Below are 20,501 nucleotides of genomic sequence, written 5' to 3' on the forward strand. Positions count from 1 at the left end.
AGATATACCCATAGCATATCTTATGCGTGTGGTTAAATATGCCCTGCTGTGAATAACTTTAAAATGAATAAACTGGTGGTTCGGGTTTGTGGATGCATGGAAAGTATTATACCACACTGTGTCCCATTCAGTGGTTCTGTTAGAAATGTTCAAATCCATTAACCAAACACTGGCTTTAGGCACATTATCTGCATTCAAATTTAAGAAGCATAAATAAAAGTAAGAAACAACTCCTGTATTTGGGACATTGCACATTTATGTGAAATATTAAATCTTTCAATTAAGTCTTGAACATCGAGGACTGAAGCCTCTCCCTGGATATCATTTAATGTTAGAATGCCTTTATTAGCCCAGGATGGCTGCACAAAAGGTTGTCCGCCTGAAGGTAAATTCTTCTAAAGTCTGAGAATGCCAACAGGCTTATATCTTTTTAAATATTTGCAAAGTGTAGGAAAGTAAAGGGCCGTAATATAATCAGCATTTCCTGTGGGATAGGCCTGAAAAAAAAAAAAATCTTGCAAACGGATGGGTGCAATGCGCTCTTTTTCTATTTGCTTCCATGAAGACTGTGAGTCTGGATCAAACCATTTCGCCACCGAGAGCAGGATAAAGGACCAATGATACAATTTAAAATCAGGGCAGCCCAATCCACCATTTATTTTACATCTTTGAAGTGTAGACCATTTAATACGGGGACGCTTCCCATCCCAAATATATCTTGTCAGCAAAGAATCTACCTTTATCCAATAATTTACTGGTGGGGGGAGAAGAAGCATAAAGCTAATAAAATCAATGCGGGACAGAATATTCATTTTTATAGTCGAAATTTGGGCAAATGGTGAAGAGGGCAAACATATACATCTTAAAATATCTGACTCAACTCTTCCAAAAATGGACATGTAATTAAATTTTAAAATAAAGGGCAAAGTATTTGACCTGTGTTGATACCTGAATATTATTTGGAATATAGAAAACAAATGTAACTATTTGGAATATATGTAACAGAGGCCAGCTAGTAGTTGCTGTGCGAGTAAACCTCACTCCTCTGACCTCAAGAGATGCTCTAGCGACTGACACTAGAGGATCCAGCCTTTAGCCTCCTTGTTAGAGCGTCTGGTTCGAGTCATGCCTTTTATTCGTTTTCCTGTTGGCTGTTTCACAGTCTAGGTACTGAAGCATTGTGGGAAATGACAGAAGATAAATGACACAACCCAGTTCAATATAAGTCAATCTGTTGAACACAAACTGAGAAATGAAAAGATGTGCCATCCTGTGGCTCCCTCCAGTGGGGAACATGAGTATTATGGCCTTCATTTATGAATCCTATCCATATACAACGATCAGGCATAACATTATGACTAATATTGTGTTGGTCCCCGTTGAGGCATGGACTCTGCTAGACCCCTGAAGGTGTGCTGTGGTATCTGGCACCAATCCAATACGTTAGCAGCAGATCCTTTAAGTCCTGTAAGTTGCGAGGTGGGATGGATCGGACATGTTTGTTCAGCTCATCCCACAGATGCTCGATTGGATTGAGATCTGGGGAATCTGGAGGCCGAGTCGACGCCTAAACTGGTCGTTGTGCTCCTCAACCCATTCCTGAAGCATTTGTGCTTTGTGTCAGGAGCATTATCCTGCTGGAAGAGCCACAGCCACCAGAATACCGTTTCCATCAAAGGCTGAACATGGTCTCAGCAATGCTTAAGTAGGTGGAGCGTGTCAAAGTAACATCCACATGGATGGAGGACCCAAGGTTTCCCAGCAGAACATTGGCCAAAGCATCACACTGCCTCCGCCAGCTCGCCTTCTTCCCATAGTGTACCCTGGGGCCATGTGTTCCTCAGGTAAGCCACACACACACCCGGCCATCCACGTGATGTAAAAGAACACGTGATTCCTCAGACCAGGCCACCTTCTTCCATTGCTCCGTGGTCCAGGTCTGATGCTCATGTGCCACTGTTGGTGCTTTCGGCGGGGTCAGGGGTCAGAGGTCACCCTGACTGGTCAGCGGCTATGCCGCCCCATACGCAACAAATTGAGATGCTCTGTGTATTCTGACAACTTTGAAAGGGTTAGTTCACCCAAAAATGAAACATCTGTCATTAACTCCTCTCCCTAATGTCGCTCCACACCCGTAAGACCTCCGCTCATCTTCACACACAGTTTAAGATATTTTATATTTAGTCCGAGAGCGAATGCAAGTGTATGCACACTATACTGTCCATGTCCAGAAAGGGAATAAAAACATCATCACAGTAGTCCATATGAGACATCAGTGGGTTAATTAGAGTCTCTTGAAGCATCCAAAATACATTTGGGTCCAAAAATAACAAAAACTACGACTTTATTCAGCATCGTCTTCTCTTCCGCGTTTGTGTTCAATCCTCAAATAAAGATTCAGACGGTTATGAATCAGCGAATTGATTCATGATTCGGATCGCCAGTGTCTCGTGATTTCAGCAGTTTGACACGCGATCCGGATCATGAATTAATACACTGATTCATAACCGTTCGAATCTTTATCAGTATTCATTTTTCCCCCACAAAAATATTAGTTTGACAATTAACAGGCAGCAGATTAGATGGGTTTGCCATACGGCCTGACAAGGCCTTAGACTTTCTTTCACGTAACAGAACAGAGATAGAGAAAGAGACCACTTGTTCTGTAAACATTTGATAATAGGGGTGGACGGGTCGATCTAAATATGGATGCCAACACTGGTATCGGTATCAGATCGATACAGTTGTAATTGAATCGATATTTTAATTGAAATATCTCTCCTCTACATTCATTCTACTTTGCTCGTGTCTTCTACCTCCTCCTCCCCCCTCCTGCTGCTCTGCTGTGATTCGTTGTTGTGTTGTCACGTGACTCACTGACACAATGCGTCGAGGATTATTTAACTGAGAGATCGATGCTGATAGCACATTGAAAGAGAGATCAGGATGGGCGAGAAGAAGAGAAGCGTTGTGTGGAGCTATTTTATGGCACTAGATGATAATACTGCAACTTGTGATATGTGTAAAAAGAGCATTCGATACTGTGGCAATACAAAAACACTTAAACACACGTGTGATGACAGACTGCTCTCCCCTACACAAAATTATTATTTTTTAAGTAAAAAGTATCGTATTGGTATCGGCAATACTGACCCTATATGTATTTGGTATCGGATCGAATCCAAATTTTGCAGCATCGCCCACCACTATTTGATAAAGTTACTGTTCTCATAGCGCGGACCCAAAACACATCACTGAGCGCTGGTATCAGATCTTCAACAGATGGAGGAGTGTGTGGGCCCTGCTGTGACCGAAGAAATCTCACAGGAGAAGCTCAGAAGTGGAGATGCTGGAGCATTAAAATAAGAATCGTCTGAAATCAGGTTAGGAAAAATGCTTTTATTTCAAAATCATTTTTGATGTAAAAATCACATTATAAAACTATAAAACTGTGCAGTTCATGACACCTTTAAGATAAACTTAACCTTTTAAAATCCCTGTAAAAGTTTACTAAAACACCTATACAAAGGCAGACCCAAAGTAAATCACATTCTGTCCTTAAACCGTTTGGAGTGTGTGCATGTATGGTCTCTTCTAAAGGTGACTCTCTAAGGGTTGTCAGAATCACTGGAAGTCAAACTGGTATTGAGTAACAGAACTTTGAACACACTGAAAAAAAAAAAAAAAAAAAAAAAAAAACCAACATTTTTTTTTGTAAACAGACGAAGAATATAGCTGGGAGCTATTAGCTGGAAACACACTGGGGTCACGGCATGAAGCCTTACCAAGTCCAGTTTCAAATTCGATAACAATACCTTCAGAAAATGAGTGTTTTACATCTGATTACCACGACATTAAGTTCATGTCGAGGCACTTCCCCCCAAAAAAGCCACTCGAGTCTCCAAATGACCCTTTGTAACCATAAAATGAATAATGTTGGGCTCTAATGAAAGGTTCCACTTAGAGCTATTCTATCCCGTATCAAGATTTACAATCGTTATGTCAATAATTGCTGACACATAGTAACGGAAACATTGACATTGTAAAATAATATATAATAGACAAAACAAGTGCTATGGTATTAGAATGCACACTAATTTATAATAATTATAAATCATACCAAACTATTTGCAAATTGTCCCTTTGACTCGCTCCTCCTCTGCCTGTGGGAATTTGGGGATGGGGCTTCTCTCCAGGGGTGCTGTCTGGTCCCGGAGTATACGGCACGCTGATGACTGGCTCTCAGTCATCTCATTCACTGTCAAAGGTGTGTCTGTGATAAAGAAAAAACTAAATAAATGCATTTACACGCATGTGCAAGCGCACACGCACACTCGTGCCGACCCAGTGTTAAAACGAATGTGCAAAACTAAATCAAGCGCCCTTCACACAGATAAAGCTAAAACAGCGATGATGGAAGATTTTAAAGTTGGAGGAGTTTTTCGGCACTTCCACCTACATTGTGACCTTTTCAACGTGATGACGTCATACGGCATGAAGAAGAAACTTTAGTTATAATTAATTAAATACAGATGCGTTTTGTTCAGTAAACCACTGTTTAATAATAAAAAGGTTATATTTAGTTTCCTCTCCCCTGCTGTCATTTTTGTTTACCGTTACACCCCTACAAAGACCACCATCCCGAAGAAATGAAGTCACAGGACTGAATGACTAGAGATCTGCTGTTTTATTGCTTAAACCAGATGCTAATGGGTAGATTGCACTGGTCATGATGGAAATGATCCGGAAATTATGAATTGGGCTCACGCTAATTTGTCGCGTTTCGTAAACCTGGCCCTTAGTGAGAGTTGTGGCCTGTTGTGTGTGGGTCAGATCTGGTCCATTTGGCCCAGTTGTGGCTGACTTCTGGCAGCCGGACTCAGGTTGAGTCATGCCCTCATTCCATACTGTATGTGTGCCGAATAATGTGGAAGATGTGAGCCGCAGCTGAGCCAGATGTCCTTAGCTCTCGTTATGATGTAACGTGTTTTGTTTTAAGGATATAGATGTGTGTTAACTGAATGTTGACGGTATATGAGAAAGTATTGACCTATTGTTTGCCTTTCCATTGCTAATAATATAAAAGCAAACCTTTTCCTTAACTGACTTTGTTTAACAATAATGCATTAGATATGAGTGTTTAACAGGGGCGGTAAACTAATGAAGACGGTGAAGAATGAGAGCGCTGTGATCAGGCTCTGGCGTTTTCAGCGCAGTCCGTCAAAATAAGATTCCCACGTCCAACACATCAGCCAATGCCGATATTTTAAAAGTGCCAAACATCGGTCTAACACTAGTCGTCAGTGCACCTCTTGAGGCCAGGGGAGTGAGGTTTACCATCACAGCTCTTACCATCTCCGGGTCATGGCACCAATATAACCTATCCGGTCCTACTTAACTTTGATTTTGCCAAATCAAGCTTCAGAAGACGACACAAACATTTTCTTATGTGCACAGGTTATGAAGTAGGTTTAAGATCAGTATAAACTTGTATTAGAATCGCAAGCGATTAATTTAGAGTCCTTAACGCCATAAAATAATTTAAATAAAGCTGGGCAATCGATTCATCACATCCAAAATAAAAGTTACTGTCTATAATTATTATGTATATATAAATACACACTCCTTTATATATATATTTAAGAAAAATGTGCATGTATATACTGTGTATATATTTTTATATTAAAAATATACATTTTCATATATAAATATAACATTTACATGCATGTGTGTATTTATATATACACAGTACACACACACATATTATGTAAACATGAACTTTTATTTTGGCTGTGATAAATGCTGATGAATCGATTGACAGCCCTAATTAAAATCTAACTAAACACGTGCTTTTAAACGATGGCCAGATATACTCAAAAACTATTGATTCAAATATGACATGTTTCCTTATGCTCACAGAATGGCTCATGAAAGGGCCGTGGGAAACCAAAATCAAGACTTCACTGCATCTTCACACAAGTGTTTCTGAGGAAATGGACTGCAAGAAAATCAGCAGGTGTGTGTGTGTGTGTGTGTGTGTGGAGATGGTCAACTTACTGTCCCATCTCTTTCATGAAAGCGCCCTCAGCAGTCAGAGAGATTTTCCGGTAAGATATCCCCCAGGGTGAGTACTTTGTCCTGTTTGTAGCAAATAACACAGAGCCGTGCTGATGTGTATTATGAGGAGTATCTTTTACAGTACAGTGTATATACACACGTTTCTATCTTCTGCTGAACACAAAAGTAGAAGTTTTGAAGAATGTTTGTAACACAGCAGAGAGAACAAACATTCACTACTTTAGTATTTTTTTCTCTAGCCTGACGTGGTCATCCTCAGCTCTAGTCAGAATATGAGTCTGATGCTCCATTGGGCTGTGATTATGGGGCGAGTTTCAACCCAACCAGGAAAGACCTCGATTGGACAGACCTACAGCCAATCAGAGCAACGAAGCGACGCATTGTCAAATGTCAACAGAGCTCAACTGCACTGTTGCCAAGTCCGCGTTTTTTTCCACGGGTTGTTTTCTATGTCCGCGGGTTGAAGCGACTCTTATGTGATATATAGACCCATGAGTGCGAATTTTAGCAGCAACCTTGCCAAAATAACACACATTTTACCCCCAAACGCCATTTTTTCCCCCGGAGAACCCCCCGAGAAGCGCTTGTTTAGAGCTAGTAGTTGGCGGGTTTTGTTGTAAAAACTTGGCAACCCTGTCTGCACACACACTGGAATAAACGATTTTAGCCGGTGTTAAAAAATAACATAATTTATTGATACACAGAGTACTTACCCAACATGATCATCATTTCTGAGAGAAATAGTGAAGGTGATGCAGATACAAACAAGCTCTCCGTTTAGGATTCGAACAAATATAACCCAAGCCCCTTTGATGACGTGATGATTACGGTACTGTTGATCATCTGTCCGTCATTGGCTAAAGCCCGCCCTGGTGATTTCATTGGTCAGTTTCTGTTGATCATCTGTCCGTCATCGGCTAAAGCCCGCCCTGATGACCTCATTGGTCAGTTACTGTTGATCATCTGTCCGTCATCGGCTAAAGCCCGCCCTGAGGATCTCATTGGTCAGTTTCTGTTGATCATCTGTCCGTCATCGTCTAAAGCCCGCCCTGGTGATTTCATTGGTCAGTTTCTGTTGATCATCTGTCCGTCATCGGCTAAAGCCCGCCCTGATGATCTCATTGGTCAGTTTCTGTTGATCATCTGTCCGTCATCGGCTAAAGCCCGCCCTGATGATCTCATTGGTCAGTTTCTGTTGATCATCTGTCCGTCATCGGCTAAAGCCCGCCCTGATGATCTCATTGGTCAGTTACTGTTGATCATCTGTCCGTCATCGGCTAAAGCCCGCCCTGATGATCTCATTGGTCAGTTTCTGTTGATCATCTGTCCGTCATCGGCTAAAGCCCGCCCTGATGATCTCATTGGTCAGTTACTGTTGATCATCTGTCCGTCATCGTCTAAAGCCCGCCCTGATGATATCATTGGTCAGTTTCTGTTGATCATCTGTCCGTCATCGCCTAAAGCCCGCCCTGATGATCTCATCGGTCAGTTACTGTTGATCATCTGTCCGTCATCGCCTAAAGCCCGTCCTGATGATCTCATTGGTCCGAACAGTTTCTGTTCAGGGATAATTACTCCTCTATGGAGCGAGGCCAGACCGAACCGCCCGATCTAAAAATGTTGTGTGCGCGGCTAAGTTCAGCTGGTATCCAGGGTAATTTTTCCCCTATTATGGTAGTGGATGTTTGTTCTCTCTGCTTTGTTACAAACATTCTTCAAAATATCTTCTTTTGTGTTCAGCAGAAGAAAGAAACTCATACAAGTTTGGAACAACATGAGGGTGAGTAAATGATGACACTTTTCATTTTTTGGGTGAACTATCACTTTAAGCAATCGAGAAACACTGTAATATTACATCATGATTAACTGCTATATGTTCCTCTAAATTAGGAGCAAACATGACTAATAAAACTGAGATATTTATAAACCTTAAAGCAATACTAACCAATCAATTGTCAGCTCACAGTCTGGTCTTGTGTGTGAGTTCTGCAAAAGCCGGAGTCCATCCTCTGATACATCTACACACTTTATCCTACAGCGTGAACACATTCATACAGTCAACTCGTGTGCATTTTTTACACTGTATTAACATTCATGGTGTATTCTTTGCCATGCCTAAAATTGAACTTATGAATTGACATAAACCTGATGAAGGCACATGTATTTCTGACCAGACCTTTGTTTAGTTAAAGTCATTTCTTCTTTGTTACTTTAGCAGGAGATAATATGTGCATATACGAGTGAGTTCATGAGATCATATCGTACCTGAGTTCTCTCAGACTGGGGCAGTTTTCACTGAGAGAGATCATTTGAGTAACACAACGCTCAGTCAGATAGTACACTGTCAGCTCCATCTTCTTCAGTCCAGGCAAAGATTGGAGGGAAAATATTGGTATACCTCCGTCCCAATCATTCTCATCATCTTTCCAAGCTTTCATTTCTTGAAAGACGTTTGTCCAGTCAAAGTTACTTATACTGGACTGTGGAAATGTGACAGTGACTTCCCTTATACTGGTTACACCTATATCTATACAGACGCTAAAGAGGAATAAAGGACAGAGTTCGTCATTTATATTCTCCGGCAGGGATTAATTGAGCAGCTTAATTTAATCACATGTTATATGATGTATGATATGTAATAATAATAATAATATAATATAGGCCTAATATCTGTAATGTACATTTAAATGTAGAATCATGAAAGTTTAAATTATGCCTTATAAGGTGATTTTTCTGTACCTGGTCAGTTCTTCACTGATTGACAGAGTCACCGTTTTGCAATAGCTCAATCGCTCACTCTTTCCTCTGCAAAGACAGACACAGAAAAACCAAAATATAAAAGCTAAAAACATACATTAAAGGGAATTGTGCATGAGCCTGGTATAATAAAGATATGACCTCTATGATCTAGTGTAGCGTTTTATTTCTTTATTTAGTCGAGTTTTGAGATCTGTAGTGAGAGCAGGGAGCAGGTGGAGGAAAGTCTAGAGAGGTGGAGGTTTGCTCTGGAGAGAAGAGGAATGAAGGTTAGTCGCAACAAGACAGAATACATGTGTGTGAATGAGAGGGAACCAAGTGGAACAGTGAGGTTACAGGGAAGAGGGGAAGAAGGTGCAGGATTTTAAGTACTTAGGGTCAACAGTCCAGAGCAATGGGGAGTGTGGAAAAGAGGTGAAGAAGCGTGTGCAGGCAGGTTGGAATGGGTGGAGAAAAGTGTCAGGTCTGTTGTGTGATAAAAGAGTACCAGCAAGAATGAAAGGAAAGGTGTACAGAACAGTAGTGAGACCAGCGATGTCGTATGGTTTGAGGAAAAGACAGGAGGAAGAGCTAGAGGTAGCAGAGCTGAAGATGTTGAGGACGAGGATGGATAGGATCAGGAATGAGTCCATCAGAGGGACAGCACATGTGAGATGTTTTGGAGACAAAGTTAGAGAGGCCAGGTTGAGATGGTTTGGACATGTTCAGAGGAGGGAGAGTGAATACATCGGTACAAGGATGCTGAGGTTCGAGCTGCCAGACAGGAGGTCAAGAGGAAGACCAAAGAGGAGGTTTATGGATGTAGTGAAGGAGGACATGAAGGTAGTCGGTCTGAGAGAAGAGGATACAGAGGATAGAAATAGATGGAGGTAGATGATTCGCTGTGGCGACCCCTGAAGGGAACAGCCGAAAGAAGAAGAAGAAGAGTTTTATTCTTTAGTCTGAAGATTTTAGTTATAGTCAATGAAAACTCAAAATGGTTGAACTGATGAACAGAATGTATTTATCTTAGAATCGTGATGACTGATAATGACTGCTTTCCTTTGAGAGATTTCTGTTTACTGTTTACTATAGGAAACTGGTGTGGCAAATGATGAAAATCTCCAAAGATTCAATTATGCACATTTTCTTTACCTGTAAACTTCATAGTACACCACAAGTGCCTTGATTTCAACACTGCAAAGAAAAAAACAAACAGTTTCTGAGATATACAAGTGAGAAACCAGTGAAAGAGCATTGTGTGTGTGTGTGTGTGTGTGTGTGTGTGTGTGTGTGTGTGTGTGAACCTACATTACCTCTGTGAGCTCAGTGTCCGTCCTCTCAAGACAGCATGAATTACAGCAACCACTTCAGAATAGGACTTCACATCCAACCTTCAAAATCAAATCAAATATAATTAGTTATGAAGACTATATTTCATGATGATTTTATAGACCTCATGTAGCCTCGCCCCTTTCAGCGCTCGTGTGTGTTCTGTCTTCAGGCTCTCATTTCTACAGACAATAGAAAATCTAAAGATGCCGCACATTTGTCTGACTGGAGAATAAAGTCTACATACAAACAACAGTCTTGGAATCGGATGAATAAAGTCAGATAAATAAATAAAACATCATCCTTTAAACGATTAGTTCACTTCAAAATGAACATTTCCAGATAATTTACTCGCCCCATCTCATCCCAGATGTTCATGTCTTTCTTTCTTCATTGGAAAATAAATGAAGTTTTTTGAGGGAAACATTCCAGGATTTTTCTCCTCATAATGGACCTCAATGGGAACCAACGGCTGAAGGTCCAAATCACTGCAGTTTCAGAGGAAGAGCTTCAGAGACTCTGACCGGTTGATTCTGAACAGCTTTTTTTTCTGATATAAGTTGAAAATGGCAAAAGTGTGAAGGCACAGTTATGGTCAGTTATTGGCACCTCTGCTAAATATGATCAAAGATGGCTGTAAAAATAAATCTCCATTGTTTATCCTTTTGATCTTTTATTTCCCCCCCAAAAATAAAATAAAAATAATCACAAAAATCAAACCTTTTATTGAAACAAAAGAACTGAAAGTCGGGGTAAGTCACATTATAAATTAAATGCTTTTCTCCAAAACACGTCAGAACTATATTCTGTTAGCCTAGAAATCTAGACGCCCCCTAGCGGCAGCAAATCGTATCTGCCGCGAGTGTCGTCTAGCAACTCTCAATACACTTCTGAGCTGTAAACGGCAAACTCTGGTCGGGCCAATCATATTGTGTATAGAGTCGGTGGGCGGGGCCATGTCGACGTGACGATGGCCGAGTTGCGTTTGCGTGCATCTAGTAAACACAGAAACTGGCGAATGGCGGTCTTTCGAATCAGCTTTGACCGCGACTCTGGAAGACTTGAGCCCCTTTCACACTGTGATTCCGGCAAATACACGGATAATGCGACCCGGCATTTGTTCCCGGGCCGCTAGATTTGGTCCATTCACACTGCCAGCGAAATACCGTAATATGTGCTCTTTCACACACAACCCGTAACGGTCCCGGGTCGAGTTTTTTCACATCCTGATGTGACGTATAATGGGGGAGCGATCTCAGCTTCAGCGCGGATAGTCAGGAGCTCCGTGGTCTCGACTTGTGTCCAGTTTGCGCTCATTTCTGCTTGTTTAATTTTAGTTTCTTTTGTAGACGAACACTCTCTGCGTTTAAAACACAGATGAGCTCTTCTGGCACTGCAGGGTTGTGTTATTGAAAACACAAGCTCTAGGAGTCGCACGATAACTACGCACACGTTGTGGCATTAGTGTCGGCTTTTGTTCACACAGCGCTCGTCCCGGGTCGAATCCTGCAATGTTACTAGGTCCCCGACCCGGGTCAAATTCGGTAATCAATCCCGGGACGTGGTTGCTTTCACACAGAAGGCGACCCGGCAATGCTCCGGGAATATTGCGGGTCCGACGTGCAGTGTGAAAGGGGCTTTTGAGTTGAGCTTTTCTCTGAGAAAAGAACAAAGAACGGCACTGAAGTCCTTCTTAAAAAGGGAAGATGTGTTCAGAGTTTTGCCGACCGGATACGGCGAATGTTTAATCTGTCAGCGAGCTCTGCTTCACCTTCGTTGCTCTGGTTGGTGTAGCGCTATCCTATCGTGTGCAGAGGGAGTTTGACAGACAGCCGTTTATCCGCCCCTCGGATTGAGCTGTCAATGGAGAGTTTCCAGACCAAACATCTTGATGTGGCTCTGGCTTGTCAGGCTAATATTCTGTGGTTTGTGATGATGATGTGTTTCCTCATATATATTTACAGTATACTTCTGTGGGACAGAAAGTCATGGCTGAACAGTTTCATGCTGGTGTGCTAAAAAATGTAAATACTAATGAGAATATACTTCAGAAATACTTTACTCATAAAACATTCTAGGCATACCAATAATTGTAGCCTGTGTGTTTTGGAGAAAAGCATTTATTTCATAATGAGACCGCAACCTTCTGCGTATCAGTTCAGTGGTTTACCCCGTACACCACCATCTCCATCAGCCATGGTCAATATACTGTAGGCGGAGGGGCGTCCCAATACCTTTGGCAATATAGTGTACTAACACACTCCATTTTGAAAAGGTGTGTCTGTTACAGTAAAACATGACTACTATTTTAATTTTTTTACATTTCAAAAGCTCCAATTTTTAAAGGGATTTGTTGACTTTTGGACCAGAATACTTACTGTAAATCCTCAAACTTGTGGAGTACAGGCAGGATCATAGCCAGTTTTTCAGATGTTAAATCCCATCCACGGATATTCAACACTTTCATGCTCTGACAGCACTGACCGCAGTACAGCAGCACCCAGCAGTCTATATTTCTTAGATGTGTACAGTGAACCGAAACACCCCTCTTTCCGTTCAGAACTTCTTTCACAAAGCTTTCTTCATGGAGCTCAAAGAGATGATGAAGAGTCTCGAGGGAATCAGTGTGTTCTGAGAGCCAGTTTTTCAGAGTGTTGTGTGTGTTTGGATGAACACACACACCGTGTTTCCTCTTAAGCGTGTGTCTAACTTCCTCATTCGTCAGACCGAAAAGAAACTTCACCACGGCTGCAAATTGTGCCTTCAAGCACACGTTTGTGAATTTCTCCTTAAACTCCTTTCCATCCAGTGAGACGTAATACAGAGCAGTGAAGAACTCCTGAAAGCTGAGATGCATGAAACTGAACATCACCTCCTGGTGGATTCGCCTCTTAAAGAGGAACTTACTCAGGAACGGACTGCCAGCCGGGTCAGCAACCGTTTCATAAACCATCTTCTCATCCAACAAGACTTGCTGTTCCAGCATCCCTTTCTCTGCCAGCTGACCCAGACTCCTCAGCAGCGGGACGGGCTGACTCAAACCCTGGCAGTGATGCTCCAGTAGAGTGGACACAAAGTCAGCGTAGATGGAGGTCGTGGTTTCAAGGCCGCTTGTTAAATCTGAACCGTCACTGAATCTCTCTCGCATAACCGTGCAGATGATCCAGCAGATAACCGGGATTGAGCAAGCGGTGATGAGGGTTTCATTTGCCTTCACATACTCATAAGCCTTCCTGAAGAAATCCTCATTCCGGAAGAATCCCTGGAAGTACTTCTCAACCCCTTCGCTCGAAAACCCCATGATCTCAGCGAATCCCTGAGGCCGTTTGAGCAGTTTACTCAGTGTGTCTGAAGCTGTAGATCTGGTGGTGACCAGCAGGAAGGACTCAGGCAGGATTCGACCCCTCAACAGGGCACACAGAGTGACCTCAGGTGGGGCTCTTTCATTCAGGTCAGTGTTTGGAGACATGAGATGACCGTCCTGAGGGAGTCTCAGCTCGTCAAATCCATCAACGATGAAAAGCATCTTCTCTGGCTTCTCCTGTAAAACCTGTGAGATCTGATCTGATGTTAAACTGCAGCTGTAGCTCAATATCTCCTCATACCTCTTTTCTCCAGACATGCAATTTATTTCCTTACACTTTAAGTGGAACACGATATCGAACCGCTGTTTGTAGAGGTCACCAGATGCCCAGTCCATCATGATCTTCTGCACAGTGAAGGATTTCCCGTTCCCAGAGTTGCCCTGCAGTATAACAGCTCTAGGGCTGATTCCACGGTTATCTGGATCGAACAGATCGTTCAGACGGACAGATTGATCAGTGCTCCTGGAGCTGGAGCGAATGTCTTCTTCTCTCTCTTTCTGATCTCTGTGTTTCCGAATGATCAGCGGCTGTATGAAGCGCTCAGACAGCAGCACTTGTTCACCAGGCAGTGAGTTATACTCGCTCACATACTGATACTCCCTGCAGATCAGCTCCTTATATTTCTGAATCACTGAGCCGATATCTGCAGAAATGAGCAATGTAAAAAGAGTTAGTGGATCTTAGTAAGAAATGTCAGACCAGGAGGTAAATACTAAGGTAACATATTACTCTAAAATCCATCAGTCACCTGAGGTTTGTGTTTGTGTGTGATGTCCATCAGCACCTGGAGAACATTAGATTAATATTGAAAAATATACACTTGCACAAAATACATACACAAAAATGCATACAGTATAATGTTGTCAAAAGTAGACCACGATGCCAAATCGATATTGACATTTTAAAAAATGTGAGGCTTTGAGCGCTGTTTAGCTGTCAGGCCAGTCACATTTCACGCTCAACACGTCACATTTTTAAAACTTCAGTACCAAATTGGTTTCGCGGTCGGTACTTTTGACAACACTAATAAAGTACTGGTCCAAAGTTTGAAAACATTACTATTTTTTTTACCCTAACCCTATCTAAAATAGTGGCTTTCTATTTTAAAGGGTAAGTTTCTGCCAGTCTCGTGTTAATCTGGAGTATCTATAGAGTCGTGTTGATCCTTCATATCTCACAAGAGTCTTTAGTTTATCATATTTTTATTACACGGCTCTGTGAAAAACTTGATTCTGATTGGTCAATCGCTCATTCCAGCGGTGTGTTATTTCCAGATAACACACACCGCTCATACGGGTACAACGAGTTATCTCGACCGGTTCTACTTCTGTGCTTAACGCTGGCGCCATCTTGTGGCTTAAACAGCCGTGGGTTACAATGGAAGACTTCAAGGCCGGTTTCCTTTATAACGTTTTTAATATGGATATTTTTCTTACACAAACGCATCGATTGGAATCAGAAGGCTCTATTAACCCATCGGAGTCGTGTGGAGCACGTTATTTGACGGACAGCTGCATTTAATGGACTTCAGAAACAGCTCCAACTACTGCTGGGATTAACGTTAGCCTGGACTTTTTAAATATAACTCTGATTGTATTTGTCTGACAGAAGAATGTCATAAACACCTATAATGACCTGAGGGTGAGTAAATCATAGGCTTGGTTTCATTTTTGGGTGAACTAACCCTTTCAGCATTCATTCTCAACATTTAGCAGCAATAGATAAAGGCTTAAAGCAGTCTGGAACTGTTTTTCTTCGCGGAAGCTTTGCGTAAGAGCTAATAAAATATTTAATCTCAAGACAATATTTAGTGTCTAATTTATTTGAGACTAGTAGGCGTGTAATAAGCGGGATAATGTCCACCCAGCCGGTTGTTATCTCAGAATAAACCCCTTCAGAGTGACGCTCCGCTTCGCCTCGGGGTCCTGATCACTCTGGAGGGGTTTATTCTGCGATAACAACCGGCTGGGTGGACATTATCCCTTACATAAAAGACAGACACACTGAACTGATTTTTCCTGAAAACAGCCGAGTCCGTGGAGGCGTGCAGTGGGCGGAGCTAAAGAGACACGAATGAGCACACACACTGGATTATCCCTGGATGACTCTTAATTCTCTATACGTTGGTGTTGTTCACATTATATGCACTTATGCTCTGATTGCCAACAAAACACACATTTGATCAGTTTCACTCACACAGCCTGCGGTTTATTATGCTTTGTTATCCGGACTGCTCAAGTTTGGCCCGCACTCTGTGTGTGTGTGTGTGTGTGTGTGTGTGTGTGTTTCTTACCATGTTCATTGTGTGTGAAGTAGACATTGCCTGTTATTGTAGTGTTAGAGAGTACAGGTGCTGACACATGACTTCTACTCTGAGCCGAGATGCTGACACATGGCCCAGTGTCAGACCTCTCAGGAATCTCTAAAAGTGAAAAGGGGAAAACATTTAGACAAATATATCACCATTTGATAGACCATTCATATATTTTCTAGACTAAAATATCATCAAATTCACCACTTACTTAGTATTCACAAATTATAGAAGCCTAACTTGATGAGCAGAGAAAATCTTAACATAACAAAACTATAACTTAACAAGATGATAAATAACATACAGTAGGTTCATTAGCCATTGACTGGTTAAATCATGTTACAAATAAAATTTATGTTTTTATTAAAACAAAAAGTTTGACATACTGTCACGACTCGGGTCCCGGCTCATTCTGTGCAAGAAAAGAAACACAATTAGACAATAAAACAGGAGGATTTACATGCAGGGGTGGTTGAGCTGAGGACTGACTACTTTGATTTGTTTTTCATTTAGTTAGCGCAAATACTTTGACAATTACGAGTGATGACACACCAATGAGGCTCAGATCAACACACACACACCTGGGCTGCGTTCCACTCCATATTTACACACACACTTGAGAACTTCCCTAAACACTTCCCTTCAGGAATATATATATATATATTAGCACCACTAAATGCTTTTATTTTGTGTGAAAATGTTTAAGGTGGAGCATATATTAATCGTTTTAACTGCTTCACTATTTTTAGATTTTGACATCATCTCTTTTTCAGTGACTATAAAAAGAGGTTTGCCTTTTGTAAACTTGCATTTATAATTATGAAATTTACATTAATAAAATAAAATGTATAATAAACAAGCACCTTGAATTATTTTAATGTGACAGGTATATTATATCTTGAGACAAAGTGTTCAAACATGAACAAAGTTCCATCATTATTAAATAATTCACTAATAAAAACCCGTTACTAAACCAATTGTGAAAAAACAAAGCCTTATTTATATAAAGTGAAATGTTGGCATTATTCCAGATAAGAAAAAATGTGCTTTTAGATGCCTTCAGGTAGCAAATACTTGTTGATCAAATTTAGAAAGTTTAATAAGTTAGAGCAAATCTTAAACTGTTGCAACAAGTGTCGATGAGGATGAGAACAGCAATCCCTTTTTAATTTTTTTAAAGTTTACATCCTCTTTTAAAAATGTATCAATAAAATCAAATATTATCTTCAAATCTTTTAAAACAAAAAAAGGAGGAAACTACCTTTCAAATACAAAGGTTTTTTCTTTTTTTGCAATGTCGCCTCTTTTATAAATTTACAAAACATCTGAGTTGGAATCACAGACTTATTCAGGCCTTTAAACAGAATACAGAGTAAAGTAGCTTTCACTGAGAGGCTGTAAACATTATACTCTTCACTTCCACTCATCTTCAATACGGCATACCTCGCAGGTCACCTGGGTGGAGAAGTCTACAAAGGCCCGGCCTCCGATGAGGAAATCCGTCTTGTTTTCCTTACAAGCTTTTCCTACAGCGGGCCATATCCTTCTTTCTCTGTCGGTAGGGGATAAGTCCTCTGTGATCCTCAGGTGGTTGTTCTTCAGAAAATCTGCATCTTTGGCAGCACTCCACACTCCATCCCTGAAGAACCGCGATGTGAACTGAAATATTTATCCTCTAGGAATGTTGCTTCCGGGTGTTTTATGACCAAGACGGTGTGCAGCATCCATGACGTCAGGAACTTTATCTCTATGTTGCGGCAGGAGACACTCGGCTCGCTTTTCCTCTTGCTTCAGTTGAGTTTTCATAGAATTGAAATCGTTTCATCGTTTCCTTTAACTCTGTGATTTGTCTGGTGTTAACGCCGACTTCTTTCATTTCATTTATTAGACTAGAATTTCTTTCCACAAACTTTCTCTAGTGCGTCCGACCCGTCCTGTACCAGCCGAGAAAGATCCGAGATCTGTGAGAGGAGGATCGTATGATATCTTTATCCACAATCCTGCGCTGTTTGGGCACTGGCGATTTGGTTGGCGAGCGTTGAGTTTTAGGGAGAGATGGAAATTCCTCCTCTGCCAGCCCAAATTCTTCTGGCTCTTCTCCCTGTTTAAGATAATTGAGGAAACTGCTGGTAAACAGGTCGATTGAAGAGACTTTAACAGAAGAGTCGGTCACCTGTGAACTGCGGAGTCATTCTATAATTATGGGAACATTTCATGCCCGTGGACTCAATTATCAATTGTACAAATTTATCATTAACTTTTCACTTCAAGCAATGCTAACTTTTACATCAGGGGACATTTCTTATTAATTTAATTAAAAAATCCAACAGATTTTTTATCTTGCAAAAATGGCATATTCTGGCTGTTTTTAATATGATTTATATATTACAAACATATAATTTGCTGTTTTTGTGCTGTCCGATTTGGTATATGTGAGGCTATATCTTCAGATTAGCTCTAAAATGCATGTGTCTGAATTTATCTCTAATAAAGATTAGTCCAAAATAATCATTCAATAATGAAAAAGGTGTTTTTAAAAATATTTTGCTCATGCATTATACCATCCATTTTGTGTGTCCGAAAAATAAGTGTCAACTGTGTTACTCCCTATAAACCCCCCTATAAATCAGCAATGGTTTATAGCAGTCACATGTCCAACATCACACGATGCCATTCCTTTTTCAGAGGTAAATTTGAAGAATGTGTGGTAAATAGTAACTTCTCCTCTTCAATATGATCTATAGTATTGTCTGCACATAGAGTAGATTAATTGGCCGTCAACTGTGTTTTCAGCATTCTGGTGAACTTGAATATTATATTTATAAATGTGTATAAATGTGTAGAGAAATAATTTAAAAACACAAGTTAATCTAGGTCAACTACCAACTAGACCAAGGCCAGCAGTTTGCACAAGACCCTAAAATGGCCGAAATGTCAACTGTGTTACCCATGAACTGTAACAGTTGACAAGGATTCAACATGGTTGACAATTCAATTTAAATTTTATTATTTGGCTGTACTTATTTTTGTTGAATAAAAAGAAAGTTATCATTTTTAGTAGACTTTTCTCTTTTCCTTCTAATGTGTCCTGTCATTTGTGTTACTTATGTCAACTGTGTTAATCTGACTGTCAACTGTGTTATTTGTGGTTTTTATGTCATAAATATTCTAAATGTGAACTAAACCATCAGAAAAATAGATAGGGGTATCTCTAGAGATGGAGATATTGGTAAGGATGGTGAATAATACTAAATTCAGCATACTGTGGATTCATGACAGTGACACAGCATTTGTTGACACAGTTGACAAAATAATGAATCAAATGTTAATTTTCATTAACAAATTAAAAAAAAGTCATTAGAGCTTAAGCTTGTTAAATAATTAATTTAGCACATTGAGGGCATATTCAACCGCCTAGTTTATTGATATATAAACTGATAGAATACTGATTTCCTGACTTTTTAGCTGACATGAAATGTACCCAAATATAGAATGAGTCTGCTGCTAGTTTACTAGACATATTAGCATGTAGCCTCTACCTATGTGACTTTTTGCGTTTTTTTTTTAAATACATTTGCAAATATTTAAAAAACAAACCTCTTTCACGTTGTCATAATGGGGTATTGTTTGTAGAATTGAGGAAAATAATGAATTTAATCCATTTCGGCTGTATAAATACGGCTGTATAACCGAAGCGCTGAGTTGGCTACTTCCGGATTCTCTGCAGACTGATGCACAGCTCACACTCCTGTTTGCCAACCAGAAGAAAACACAACCACGACAAACAATCTCCACTACAATTAGAGAATTTAGAAAATACAATGAAAATGAAATGGGAATCATTTAATGTTTCAAAAGTGAAAGCAAAGAAACAGTAGAGAGATTTACATTCGCTTAAACCAGAAATAGCACTAATAAGAAAAGAAAAGTTCAAACGCTACCTTCCTTAAACGCGGAGCTCTGCAGGTCCAGGATATGTGATGTATGTTGAATCTCTATTTTAAATGAAAGCCCTAACACCATCAGTGCTGGAGGTTTGTCCTCTTCTATTTTTCTGAAGGCAGATGATAAAGGAGCTTGATTTGAAACTGCAACACCTTAAAGAACTGAACCCGAAACCTCGGTCCCGTTAAGCTCAACCCGGTGCGCAACGTTTCGCTGCGGTAACCGGACTGAAGGTTTCTTGCATGTTTCCTGAAAACGGTGGATTGAGGTGTGTTTTCTCTTGTTTGGTGGGTGTGTGTGTTGTTATCATGTGACCTAACAGCGCCAGTTGCGTCCCATCATGGTCCCATTACATCCACCCATTCATAAATCCTCCATGTGGGGATAGTAAACTGTCCATTAAATGCACACTTCAGAATCTCATCGGATGTAGTTGTTGTTTTTGGTGACTTTTATTGTCCCATACAAAACACAATTTTTCATTTAAAAAATGGACAGCTTGTGGCATGAAATATTTTTTCCGCTATTTAAAAAAATAAAATAGGCCTATTTTAAATATGCGACCTGATGGTTTTCTCTCAAACTCATTAAACAGAAGATGCCTATTATTATTATTTTCATGGCTTTAGTAGCCTACGACATCTTTGATATATTTGTTCTAAGCCTAACAGAGGAATGCCAGTTAGATTACTTCCAGTACACTGATAAACATTTTCTGCTTGATTTACTTAAAA

General features: G+C 40.5%; 1 protein-coding gene across 3 annotated transcripts in view; it reads right to left on the reverse strand.

Annotated features, from left to right (window-relative positions):
- The window catches only part of LOC137072669 (NACHT, LRR and PYD domains-containing protein 1 homolog), a 65,453-nt gene extending 45,396 nt beyond the window's left edge, over positions 1 to 20,057 (reverse strand). Inside the window, exons 1-14 of one of the 3 annotated variants that reach the window (XR_010904656.1) lie at positions 19,764 to 20,057; positions 19,420 to 19,570; positions 17,266 to 17,923; positions 16,209 to 16,234; positions 15,805 to 15,933; positions 14,260 to 14,295; positions 12,525 to 14,154; positions 10,131 to 10,208; positions 9,970 to 10,011; positions 8,818 to 8,883; positions 8,344 to 8,616; positions 8,024 to 8,110; positions 6,058 to 6,138; positions 4,121 to 4,273 (exon numbers count right to left, since the gene is read on the reverse strand). Coding sequence is in view for 2 of the 3 variants with exons in the window: in XM_067440579.1 (XP_067296680.1) it covers positions 4,252 to 4,273; positions 6,058 to 6,138; positions 8,024 to 8,110; positions 8,344 to 8,616; positions 8,818 to 8,883; positions 9,970 to 10,011; positions 10,131 to 10,208; positions 12,525 to 14,154; positions 14,260 to 14,295; positions 15,805 to 15,933; positions 16,209 to 16,233 (2,469 nt within the window). In the remaining variant the exon portion in view is untranslated. Of the gene's footprint in view, positions 1 to 3,700; positions 4,274 to 6,057; positions 6,139 to 8,023; positions 8,111 to 8,343; positions 8,617 to 8,817; positions 8,884 to 9,969; positions 10,012 to 10,130; positions 10,209 to 12,524; positions 14,155 to 14,259; positions 14,296 to 15,804; positions 15,934 to 16,208; positions 16,235 to 17,265; positions 17,924 to 19,419; positions 19,571 to 19,763 lie in introns of those variants that run through there. The other 2 variants (XM_067440579.1, XM_067440578.1) reach the window with 2 other exon arrangements.
- Positions 20,058 to 20,501: the final 444 nt, after the last annotated feature.

Source organism: Pseudorasbora parva, chromosome 4 (genome assembly GCF_024679245.1).
Source record: "Pseudorasbora parva isolate DD20220531a chromosome 4, ASM2467924v1, whole genome shotgun sequence".
Lineage (NCBI taxonomy): Eukaryota > Metazoa > Chordata > Actinopteri > Cypriniformes > Gobionidae > Pseudorasbora > Pseudorasbora parva.